This window comes from Sciurus carolinensis, chromosome 3 (assembly GCF_902686445.1).
Source record: "Sciurus carolinensis chromosome 3, mSciCar1.2, whole genome shotgun sequence".
Classification (NCBI taxonomy): Eukaryota; Metazoa; Chordata; class Mammalia; order Rodentia; family Sciuridae; genus Sciurus; species Sciurus carolinensis.
The window spans coordinates 48,465,555-48,478,821 of NC_062215.1; the positions used below are offsets into that span (position 1 = coordinate 48,465,555).

At 41.6% G+C, this 13,267-nt stretch overlaps 1 protein-coding gene across 5 annotated transcripts in view; it reads right to left on the bottom strand.

Annotated features, from left to right (window-relative positions):
* The window catches only part of Dnah9 (dynein axonemal heavy chain 9), a 338,036-nt gene that overhangs the window by 214,184 nt on the left and 110,585 nt on the right, over nt 1-13,267 (bottom strand). For all 5 annotated transcript variants that reach the window (XR_007107774.1, XM_047545691.1, XM_047545694.1 and 2 more), the window contains one exon: nt 12,101-12,205. Coding sequence is in view for 4 of the 5 variants with exons in the window: in XM_047545691.1 (XP_047401647.1) it covers nt 12,101-12,205 (105 nt within the window). In the remaining variant the exon portion in view is untranslated. The remainder of the gene's footprint in view (nt 1-12,100; nt 12,206-13,267) is intronic.

The window sequence follows — 13,267 nt, forward strand, 5'->3', positions numbered from 1 at the left end:
CACCCAAATTTATAATAACAACGTAGCTCACAGGATGAGAGTGAACAGCAAGCCACTATGTCTCTCTGAATAGCAGTTTTCTCTGTATAGTAACTAAAGCATATTAGTACCAGTCACATGCCAGGTGCTGTTCTGAGTACTATTTTTTTTTTTTTTCCCAGTGCTGGGGATTGGACTCAGGGCCTTGCACACTACCACTGAGCTATATAACCAGTCCCTGAATTCTTTTTATGTATTAACTCATTTGAGCTTCCCCATGACCCTTGGAGGGAGCATTTTAATCCCATCAGTCTGGTTTTTCTAGGATAAAACATAAGCACAGAGAGATGGAATAGTTTGCTCACAGTGGACAGAAATTCTAACTGGACTCAGGATTTGTGTCCAGAGAAATGGACGCTGGAGCCTGTGTTCTTCCCCACTGTATCATGGTGAGATGCCAGTCCCTACCTCCTGGGCTTGTTCTAAGAATTAAATAAAGTCTGTAAGAGCTTGGTGTTCAGAAAATGCTCCAAAATAGCCGCACACATGGACACTGTTAATGTGACCATCGACGCTGCAGTTGTGGTCCTTGCCTTGACAACTCCTCAGCACCCCTCCCCAGACTTCATCTCTGGCATGATGCATAGGCCGAGGGAAGATAATGACTCCTTTATGGGGCATCCAGTCTACAATGAGGAGCGGCAGGAACCACGTGATAAAGTAAACAGGGTCCCTACTCCAAAGGCCTGTAAGTGTCTTTCTAAAGAGAATCAACTTTTTCTTAAGTCAGTTCTGGAGCCAGAGGGATATTTAAGCTGAAGCTTGACCTGGTCAGAGCTATATGTTATAGATCACTTTTATAGTAGTGGGAAGACAGGCGGAAATGAAATTCAGCCACTTATTTTCACACCTGGTACTTTGAAAGACACATGCAAAAATGATCAGCAACAGAAGGAGGAAGACAAAAGGTCAACACTTGCAAGCCAGCCTTGTTCAGCCAGGTCCCAGAGTGCCTCTGAGAATTTCTAGTCTCTCAGAGTTCATGGAAGCAAAACCGGAGAGCAGGGACCAGTGCGAGGTTTTTCAATGAGCCCCTAGCATGTCTGCAAACTCCAGGCTGGCAGGACGGACGAGGGTAATTTACCTCTGTGCATATGGGGCTGCAGAGGTGTAAGTGTCTGTGTGAGAGAGAGAAGGAGAGAGAAGAGAGAAAGGGGGAAACAGCTGGGCCATCTACTGCTGGGCAAGGCTATCTCCCAGCACCTAGAAGGGCAGCATTTGCCACCATGTGTGACAGCTCTGCAATTAGGATTCATCTCCCATCCCAAAGTGAAGCTCTAATGACTGAATGTATTTGAGCTCACAGTAATTAGTGTGAGACTGAAACTTCTTTTCTCCATGCAGAATACCAATGCCATCCTGGCAGAGGCCGTCGCTAGCATTCAGCACACTGGCCAAACAGATTGAGCTCTGCTGATTTGTGTGGGGCTCATAGCTCAGCCCAGCTCTGCTGGGGAGCCCCTTGTTGCCCTTGCCACTCTGCAAGATATGTGGCTGGTAAAGGTTTGTTCCCTCTTTGTCCCCAGTCCTCCCACATATAAAATACACAGATCACTATCCTGGCTAGAGAGCAGGGAAGTGAGTTTAATTAGCATTTACAAATTGTTCTGCTACCTCTGGCTGTAGACTAAGGCCAGAGCCCAGGACCCTTTCTGCTGTTGGTTCTGACTCAGCATTCTCTCCCCAAACACCAAAGCCCAGAAACCTCACACACAGCAAGAATTTACGATGCGCTTTTGGATTGGAGGCATCTGTGCTTTTGTGTAAAATTCTGTAGGGGGGCCCTTGAGGGAGAATGCTGAACAGACTGGAGAATGCCGTTAATGTTGGAGCACTGGTGCTCACAGACGTTTCCGTCAGCTTGGCTCATGTAGGATGGAGACCATTTGCCAGGACTTTCTCATTGCTTTAGCAATAGAGGTCCTCCGGACAAACCACTGTAATGTGATGGTGATCAGGGTCAGGAGTCCTGAATAAAGTCCAAACCCTGGAAAAGTCCACAAGTTTCAGGATGTCAGTGGGAAGAAGCAGATGTGCTTGAAAACTGTGGATTCAAGGCCATCTCAGCCAGGTGCAAGTGCACACACAGGTAGACACAGACTGACAGCTAAGGCTGCCAAAGATTTTCTGCACTCATAGGGATTGGTTTCTCCACTAGAGACTCATCAATTTTTGAAGATTTTAAAGCCATAGGGAATCATACAAAATAATAACTGAAAACGTTTTGAGTACTTGATGAGTGCCAGGTGCTTCTGAATATTTTACCTAAATTATTTCATTCAAAACTTTCCACAGCTGAATGAGATGGGCTGTTCCTAGATCCTCATTTTGTAGATGTGGAAACTGAGGCAGAAAGCAGTTAAGAAACTGTCCTATGCTTATATAAGATGTGAGTTTGTGGGGGAGGCTAGAAAGGGATAGACAGGGACTCTGAAATTCTTGCAACTTTTCTATAAATCTAAAATTCTATAAATCTAAAATTCAAAATAAGAGGTTAACTGGGAAAAAAAAGGAAGTTTGGCTGCTTTTCCAATAGTTGATAAGTGGGAAACCCAAATCTAAAACTAGGCAGTCTGTGCCAAAGCACAGCTTTTTGCCAAGTCCCCTTCTACCAAAAGAAGCACCATGCCAGTCACACACTAGGATCTCATCAAATACAGTCACGGGTCACTTAACAACAGGGGCATGTTTCAAGAACTTTGCCATTAGATGATTTTGTCTTTGTGTGAACATCACAGAACATACACAAACTAAGATGGCTGCAATGCCATAAGGTGATGCAATCTTACGGAACCATTGTCATAATACTGTCTGTCATATGCTGATATGTTGCTGGGCAGTGCCTGACCACACATACATTTTCAGAGTAACGTGATTTGTTCTGAAGATAATCAGGGTTATTATAATTTCTAGAAAATAAGAAAAAATATTTTATAACCAGTTAAAAAAGCAAACTGGAAAGCTATGTAGAAACCAGTCATCTCAACAGGGTATGCCACCCCCTTTGACAATGTCTGGAGCCATTTTTGTTGTCATAACTGAGGTGAGGATGCTGCTGGCATCCAGGGAGTAGAGGCCAGGGATGCTCCTCTACATCCTGCAATGCACAGGACAGAACTTTGCAACAGAGAACTCTCAGCCTACAACATGAATAGTTCTGAGGTTGACAAACCTTGATCAAGACTCGTTATTTTCCCTATTTGCCACCATCCACTGCACTGGCCCTGGGTACAAACAAATTCCTAAGTAAATTATTACCCCCACCCCAGACTGAACAAATAAAAAATTCTGGCAGTGTGAGTCCAGCAAGGTGCATCTTAACAAGCCCTCCAGGTGGTTCCTATGCATGTTGAAGTTTGAGAACCATCGGAGTTCAGTCAGTTGTTAGATTTCTGCTGACACCTACATCTGCTCTTGTTTTATACTGACTTGCTGTCCCTAGATGAGGCCAACTCTTCCACCTCCTTCTGCCCTATCTAGCCTGAGGTATTACCCTGCAGCCAACTAGTCAGCTGGTTCCAGTCTTGCAGGTTGTGATGTGAACCCAAACTCTACAGTCCTCACTGATGGTTTTCTTATTTGATAGCCCTCCCCTTTAACCTGGTTCTAAAGTTTGCTGAACATGCAAACCATGTCTTTAAAATACCAGTGCTTAAGTCCTATCCCACACCAGTTAAATCACAATTTTGGGGGAGTAGAGACTACATTATGCTTTTCCAGAACCACTCAGGCAATTCTAACATGCAGCTAGGGTTGAGGTGACTAGGCTTCAGCACCAGGCTCGGGTTCATCATATGGAGGAATCACAGGGAACTTGTGATCTTGTGATAGGCCAACCCTGGTTTCACATCAGACCTGTTATCCACACAAGCCCCATATGCTTTTCTGACCATCAGGGCCTGATTTCTCACTTGAGAATGCTATCTTCTCTCTTAGACTGGAAGCTGGCCATCATAGAAGGTTCTTGTTCCTGCCTCCCACACAGGCCTTAGCCTTACCTCTGCTCATGCAGTGAAGCATTTAAGTTGCCTATCTCTTTGTAAGTCACATAAGTTAAGGAGGTCATACACTGGCCCTGTACTGTGTGAATGCTCTCAGTTTTTTCTCCTCACCTTTTACCTTACCCCTTTCATTCTAGGGAAGTGACCCATTCTGTGGCTCTTCCATGGTCATTATTTTTTCAAGCCTTTGCCCCAGATGCCATGTTTTATTAAAATCCTGCCTGGCTCACTTCATAATTCCCTCTGCAATGGCAGATTAGAGTCTTCTGCTTTCAGGAAGCACAACCCACTCACTACTTTGTAAATTTGTTTCATATCTGTGTGTGTGTGTGTGTGTGTGTGCGCGCACCTGCATGCATGTGTTTTCCATTAGACTTCAAGCTCCTCTATAAAAGGTGTTACTTGGGACATTCATTTGGCTCTGAGATTGAAGCACTTGTTCAGTGCCTGGAGTACTTGGAACTGTGCTATGGTGGGCTCCTTTGCTAGCTGATCTTCTGCTTCTAGCGCTACCTGCTTCAGCCCAGTCCACTATCTGCACTTGTACCATAGGGGAGAGAAGGAAGTGGCAGGAATACCTAGCTAGGGAGCATGGTGGGGGTGGGGGCAGGGGGTTGAAGGTACAAGGTGATGGGGTGTGTTCTGGTGACAGGTGTCCTAGGGCTCAGACGATCCAAGGTCTAGAAAGCTGATTGCAACAATAATAAAGAGTTTCTGAAAAGAATTAAGTAGTATCGTATACATTTTAAAAATAGCAGAGTAATTCTCTTGGAATTGCCACACTGAGATTTTTTATTTATTTATTTATTTATTTATTTATTTTCCCTTCAAATGGATATGCAATTCTGCTTGACCAATTTGACAGAGACATGAAAATATCCACCAACAAAGACACTGAAGTATAATCACTTTTGCAGTAGTTACTGGGACGAAGAGCACAGACGGGTGAGGAAAGGAGAGGGGGAGAGGGAGGGTGGGGGAGGAGAACTGTCGGCAGCTGGTGCGGTTTCTGAACCAATATGCCAGCCTGGATTACTGTGTGAATAATTAAGTGCAATTTTCTCCTTGGATGGGTATACGATTTTAAATGTTAGCAGCTCAGATTTTATCCGAGCTGTTGTCAGACTACTTTCTTGAGAATGTCTTCTATGGGTACGTTCCTAAACCAGAGTGTGACAACGTCAGGGAATTCCAGGTTAAACTTATTTCACTTAATTCCAGAAACAAAAGGGAATTACCCAATCGTAGGGCACCCACTACTGACCTTGTGTTGAGCAGTTTCAGAATAAGGCAAATTCATTGCCTACCAAGTAGTTGGGACACTGGCTGCTGGACACTGTCTCTTCTGTTAGTGCATGGTTTAAGTCTGGTAACATCGCTTGAAGAGGGTCCAGCTGAGAACAAGTGAGGCTGGTAAGGAGAGCTGTGGAACCAGGGTGTGGGTCCTCCTTCCTTTCCTCATGTGTCCCAGTCATCTATTCCTTTCTCTCTTTTCTCCTTTTTTGGTTCTTTTTAGTTACACATAACATTGGAATTCACTTTGACAAAATTACAAAAGCATGGAATATAATTTGGTCTAATCAGTTCCCAGTATTTCCTCTTTCCTTCCCCTTCTCCCCCTCCTGTTCCTTTCTCTCTACTCTCCTGATCTGTTATATAATTTTAGTTTTTTTATATAAGTTAGTGTCTTGTGGATATACATGATGGTGATATTGTGAGATTCACTATGGTATATTCATATATGTACATAGGAAAGTTAGGGTAGATTCATTCCACTGTTCTTTTATCCTGTCTCTTCCCGCCCCCGAGTCCCCTTAAACTAGTCCACTAATCTTTCTTCTATTTTGATGAAATCCCGGTCTCTCCACTTTTCCCTTTTTCTCTCTCCCTCTCTTCCCCTTCCCTCATTTTGGACTACCTTCCAAATATCAGAGAAAATATTTGACCTTTGACTTTTGGGGACTGGTTTTTATCACTTAGTGTGATAGTCTCCAGTTCCATCCATTTATTGGCAAATGCCAGAAAGTCTTTTTTCTTTGTGACTGAGCAACACTCCATTGTGTATATATGCCACATTTTCTTTATCCATTCCTCTGTTGAAGGGCATCTAGGCTGGTTCCATAGCTTGATTGTTTTGTGCTGCTATAACCATTGATATGTATGTATCCCTACAGTATGATGATTTTAGATTTTAGATATTTTGGATGTATACCAAGGAGTGGGATAGCTAGATTTATGGTGATTCCATTCCTAATTTTTTGAGAAATCTCCATGCTGCTTTTCAGAGTGGTTGAACTAATTTGCAGTCCCACAAATAATGTATGAGTTTACCTTTTTTCCCACATCCTCACCAAAACTTGTTATTATTCCTATTCTTGATAATTACCATTCTGGCCAGAGTCAGATGAAATCTCAATGTAGTTTTGATATGCATTTCCCTAATCGCTAGAGATATTGAATATTTTCTCATGTATTTGTTGACCATTTGTGTTTTTTCTTTTGAGAAATGTCTGTTTAATTATTTTGCCCATTTATTGATTGGGTTATTTGGTTTTTTTGATGTTAAGTTTTTTGAGTTCTTCATATACTGGATATTAATGCTCTATTTGAGGACCTGCTAGCAAAGATCTCCCATTCTGTGGGTTCTCTCTTTACACTCTTGTTTCTTTTGCTATGCAGAAGTTTGATGTCATCCCATTTATTCATTTTTAATTTTATTTCCTGTGCTTTAGGAGTCTTGTTAAGGAAGTTGATTCCTGTGCCAACATGTTGGAGTGTTGGGCCTATGTTTCCTTCAAGCAATTGCAGTTTCTGGTCTTATTCTAGGTCTTTGATCCACTTTGAGTTGACTTTGTGCAGGGTGAGAGACAAGGGTCATGTTTCATTCTTCTACTTGTGGATTTCCAGTTTTCTTAGTACCACTTATTGAAGAGGTTATATTTTTCTCCAACATATATTTTTGGCATCTTTGTCTAGTATTAGATAACTGTATTTATGTAGGTTTGTCTCTGTGTCTTTTAGTCTATTCCATTTGTCCTTCATGACTGTTTTGTTGCCAGTACCATGCTGTTTTTGTTCCTATAGCTCTGTAATATAATTTCAGGTCTGGTATTATGCCTCCAGCATCACTCTCTCTGCTGAGGATTGCTTTAGTTATTTTAGGTCTCTTATTTTTAAAATGAATTTTAGAACTGCTTTGTCTACTTCCGTGGAGAATGTCATTGGTATTTCGGTGGGGATTGCATTGAATCTGAATAATGCTTTTGGTAGTATGGACATTTTGTTATTAATTTTGCCTTTCTGAGAACATGGAAGGTCTTTCCATTTTCTGAGGCCTTCTTCAATTTCTTTCTTCAGTGTTATATAGTTTTCATTGTAGTGGTCCTTCACACCCTTCATTTGATTAACTCCCAAATATTTTATTATTATTTTGAGGTTATTGCAAATGGGGACTTTTCCTAATTTCTTTTTCAGGAGATTCATTATTGGAGTACAGGAAAGCGATTGATTTAGGTATATCACATATCCTTTCAAATGACTTGGGTGCTAGTTGCAAAATATTTAACAAGGAAGTCATTCCCATTAAGTACCTAACTGGATAAGAATTCCATATGTTCTTTTATCCTTAATTCCATATGTTCTTGTATCCTTAAATACATATTGTTGAGTCATCATTATTTTTTAATTAAAAATTTAATATTTTTAGTTGTCAATGTATCTTTTATTTTATTCACTTATTTATATGCGGTGCTGAGGATCAAACCCAGGGCCTCACACATGCCCGGCAAGTGCTCTACCACTGAGCCACAACCCCAGTCCCTGAGTCATCATTCTTTTTTCTCTTTTCTTTAATCCATTTCTTGCAGTGTTAAGGCTATAATGATAGTAATCATCCTTATCATTACCTCTCCATCATCATATCACCATCATCATCATCATCAATATCACCATGACTATCATTATCATAACTGTTAGCATTGTTACCATAATCATCACCACCACCATCATCATTGCTACCATCATTATCATCGTCATCACCACCATCATCAACAACATCATCACCATCATCCTCACAATAATCATCACTACCTTCACTATTATCACAGCTGCCTTTACTATCACGAGCACCATCACTAACAACATCACCACCATCACTATCATCATCATGGTAACATTTATTGAGTCCCTATTATCTGTAGGGCTTTGGTTTAGGTGCTTTGGACATTAACTCATTTAAAAATTTTTATAACTGCTCAGGTAGACCTAATTATTAACTTCTTTTACAGATGTAAAACTTAAGACACAGTCTTGCCAAAGGTCACACAATTGGAAAGTGACAGTCAGAATTGAACATGGCAGACTGATTTCAAAGCCTACATATTGAGCCACTTTCTACTCCATTGCCTAAATAATTTTGCTGTGTAAAAGCCATATTTTAAAATCACAACTGCACATGGAACTTGCTTATGCAATCTCTGGAGACCAAGACAGGCTGTATGCTGACCCTCGTCTGGTTCTCACAGTTCCCTTTCTGATTTTTTTCTGGAGTCTCGGGGGGACACCCTGAGAAGAGGCTTCTTGGGGGGCATACTGATAGACTTTGGCAACACCCTAGCCCTGAGCATCATGCTGGAAGCACCCCCACCACAGGTGCAATTAAGCATGATGAATGGTCCTGGACTTGAGTGACATCCCACACAGCAGTGCAACCTGGCTAGTGAGAACAAGAGATGTCCTCTAAAATCTGTGGCAAGCAGCCAGAGGAGAAGGTGTACGAGATCATAAATGCAAAGATGAAAGAGGTAGTCCTGAAGGTGAGTAGAAATAACAGAGGATAGTAGGCAAGGGAGTATAAAAATAAAAGAAGATAGGCACTAAATATCTGCAGTGGAAGATGTAAGGATGTAATAGAAGGAACCACAATGAAATGGAAGGAAATAAGATCACTCCCAATGGCCAGAGTGGTGAAAAGCTTTGGCTTCTCTTCAGATCTTCAGAATTCAATCTAGGACTGGAATTTATACTCTGAGAAAGGGTTATTTTTCTTGTTTCACTTCACTTCTTACAACCCAGAATGGATTAGTGATACCCGCCTCCCCACCAAAAATTCAAACAGATGTTTCGGGGCATCAACACTGGCTCCAGAGGAAGCAGCTGGAAAACATGTTAGATTTCTGCTATGGTTAGGGTATAGATTGGGTGTATTCCTCCAGGGCTCATGCGTTGAAATTTAATCCCCATTGTGAGGTACTGAGAGGGTGGAAACTTCATCCAACTCTAGTGTTCAGAAGTAGGAACTTTAGCAGGTGATTAGAATCAGATAAAGTCATCGGGGTGAGGCCCCTGGATTGAATATGGGTGACTTTTCAGAAGAGGGAGAGTTAGATCAGAAGTGATATACATGTATGCTTCCCATCTCTCACCATGTGATGTCCTCTTCTACCTTAGGACTCTGCCAGTAAGAAGGACATCACCAGGTGTAAGTCCTAGAACCTCCAGAATTGTGAGCAAAATAAACATCTTTTCTTTATAAAGTCATATAGCCTCAGGTGTTTTGTTACAATAATAGAAAACAGACTGATAGAGTTGCTTATAGAAATATGAAAGTTCAGTATCTCTAAAATTTAAAAGCTCTGGCAACATTAAGCCCACATTTTTGCAAGGTAGAGGTATGCTGGTAAATGGTTCACATTACTGGGTCTCTGGAAAAAGAAAAGTGCCTTTATATGTGGAATTTGGCAGTTTTCACACTGGAAATACTCCTCCTTGGCTCATTTCAAGCTATGCCAATGTGACACCTTAAGATGTACACAGTCAGCTCTTCTGAGCCAAGTGAGACTAGGGTTTCAGTCCAAGGGAGCATTTGGGTCACCCATTTGTCTTCCTTTCCCTACTAGTCCTACTGAATAGAGCAAACCTAAGGAGAGGGAAAAATGTTATCTCACCACTGGAATCTAGCCCTGCGTTTGGGCAACTCTCAGAAGCTTTACCAAGGAACAGTCTGGACCAGGGTCTGTGAGTGGAATTCCAACTGGCTATCAAATATGAGGGATGGAAAGATTGACTACCTTGGAGGGAGTAAGTGAAGGGAACTTGCAGAGCCCCTCAGATGCCTGTGGCTCCCAGTGGTAGCTAGAGATGATGGTGGGTCTGGGAATAGCTGATGGTGTGAAGGCTACCTCTGTTCAGCCTTGAGATTACTTCAGTGCCCTGCCCACAGCTTCAAGTTCAGCTTACCAGGGGCTGTGAGAGGGGTGATAGCCTGGGGTAGTTACAAGGATAGAGGTTGGTTCCTGCCAGGGCAGGCAGGCCAGTTGTGGGGGAAGACACAGAGTTAGCCAGTTTCCCCTACCATGGATGACCTGTCTCACATTCCCTCCCACTTATTCTTACAACCTTTTCTTCAGTCCTGTGCTCTTGCCTTAAAAAAAAAAAATGTCAGTCAAGATGAATATTTTTCTTATTCCTTTGATTCCTTTGTCTGGGCCTGAAAGAATTACACAGAGATCTATAGGGACTAAAGAATCTCTCATAGCTAGTTTTCCTTCTGTACTATATACATATTACTTTGGAGATAAAAGCAAATAAAGAGAAAAATGCAACCATTTTTGATTGTATAGTGGGTGGGCACAAACTAGGACTAATGGGCACACCACTGTTTCAAGCAACTCACTGAAGCTTTTGTGGCTTTGCCCTGTTGAAATAAGGGAAGGAACCAGCTGCCCCCAGCAGGAAATGGAAATGCTTGGCTTATAGGGAGAGGTGCAGAAATAGGTCCTGGAAAAAGATGTGCTTCATCTTAGTGATGGGGAGACCCAGGGAGATTGGAGCTTTTGCCATTCCAATAAAGGCACTGGTCAAAGATCTTTGACTTGAGTTCCATCCTCCTATTACCCAGTCCTCCTTAAAACTTCTGCCAAACAGAGAATTTCTCCCTCCAAGAAATCCTACTGCAGAAGGCACTTAAGTCTCCTACTTGGTTGGAATCTGACTGTCTAGCCTGCTCTTCTCTAGCATTTTAATCCCTAGATACCAGACACGTCCAGATTTATACCTGGATGACATGGTTGGGGGTTCTAGGTTCAAATTCTAACCATGCTATTTTCCAATAGTGGGACTTTGGGCAATTTGCTTTTCTTTTCTAATCTTTAGTTTATCCATTTATGTAATGGGTATAATAGGGCTATTGTGGAAGTATAAAAGATGACATTTGCAAAGTTCCTGGTATGGAAAAGAGTTTTCATGAAGGTTTATTCACCTTCTGCTTTCCCCTCATCTGTTGCTTCCATTGTCTATGCAATCCTTACCCAAATCCTAGCATCCCTCTGACTGACCTGAAGATAACATATTTGAAAGTCTTGCCTCATACATGAGTCAGAATTCAATTTACTTCTAGAACATTGCAAGTGTTTATGTCTGTTTCAAGAACTAATTTTTTTGAAGTTAGAAGTCATGTCCTATTCACTTGGGGCAGCTCCACCCCTGTCTAGCACAGTGATTACTATGCTGTAGGTATTCAGTGAACACTTTATGAATGACGAAATACAAATGGTATGCTTACATAAACTTGACCAAAAATCAACTTCATTCAACAATATTGATACTGTATTCCTCACTTACATGTAATTGAGTGAATCAGGCTGTATTGATAGAGGTGGAGCAACTTGCTCCAAGACTTTGACAGGAAATGAAAACTGAAATCTAAATCCAGGTCTATAGCTAAAACACATGAGCTTTCTAAGGAGTGGGCTCCACCATTTTGGTTGATCTTTTCTGCGTTTCTGTGAAGCAGTTAAGACAAACATTGCTTACCCCCATTTTACAGAGAAGGAAACAGATTCTGGTGGCCAGAAAGTGGATGTACCTTGGAGGGTAAATGCAGGGTACTTATATTGGAGAAGGCCTTTCTCAGAAATAATTTCATAGGGTGGAAGTAGGGGCATGTGATGATAAAGAGGAGGGGAAGTGGGTACTGAGTGAGGCTGAAAACAGAGGCCACAGTGCTTGACATGAAGACCACAAGGCTGCCCCAACCTGTCACCCAACTTCTGGCCCCTTACCTGCACTGCCACTACTGACAGGACCTCCACGGAGATTCGATTAAACTCGTCAAAGCAGCCCCAGGCACCAGTCTGAGCGAGGCCTTTGTAGATGTTGCCGCAAGACTGCAAGGAAATATACAAGGATTAAATTATCAGGAGCTCCAGGATTATCAATGCCCATCTAAAGTCATCTTCCATCGTCTTTATTACAGATACTTCCAGTACCCTGAAAACCCCTGGTCAGAGGCTTGTATTAAAATTTCAAGAACAATTAAATTTTTGATGGTGATGGTGTGCCAGCATAAGTCACAGACTCAAACAGAACCTTTACAAGATACTTGAGTGAAAAAATCCCTTTAAAATGTCATCAGGGTTGCATTACTGTTGATTCTGTAGCTTTCAAAATCCCAGGAAATGAATAAAAGATGATCTTTCTTACACCGTACAGACAAAAAGCCTTCCACTCAGTCTTTGGCATGCACTGATGGAAAAGTTTATGTCTATATCTTTAAATTCAGGCTGGACTACCCACGTTTCCCAGAGTGATGGGGAGCTGGAGATGGGGACAGCTGCAGGATATCCATGGAAAATAAACTCTTAGGTTAATCTTTTCAGAAGGGAGCAAGAAAATAATTTCAAGGGGAATAAGGTCTTTTCGTCCTAAAAGTAAAGTGTTCTAACATTTAATGTAAAGTAGCTAAACTATAAAGCTATATAAAGGAACAGGTTACTGAAGATGCTTTCAAGGTCACTGGTAAGATGACAACATTAAAATGCTGGGAAAATGCAAATAGTGGAAGTCCCATTCATTTATTTGGTGGGAATTTTCTGTCAGCTCTGTGCATAGATCATGTGCTAGATACAGGGAAGCTCAGACCCTATAAGAACTTTGAGTTAAGTTGTAGAGGCAATGCATATAAATAAAGGAGGAAAAATGCTACAGGAATTCTGGTTGCAGTGTATACTACGGACCACAAATGTGACAGAGTTCAGACAGGAATGGATCAAAGTGCTTCAGTTTTGACAAAGAGGTAGCATCATAGCACTTTGCAAATTTATTTCATGAAATCCTAAATGTTCCTTGAAGAAAGGTTTTGTAGTCAAGTCCTATATTCCATAACTCACTTTTTCCAGATTACAATTATGCACTAGTAGGCTGAGGGTATAGATTAGCAGTAGAGCACT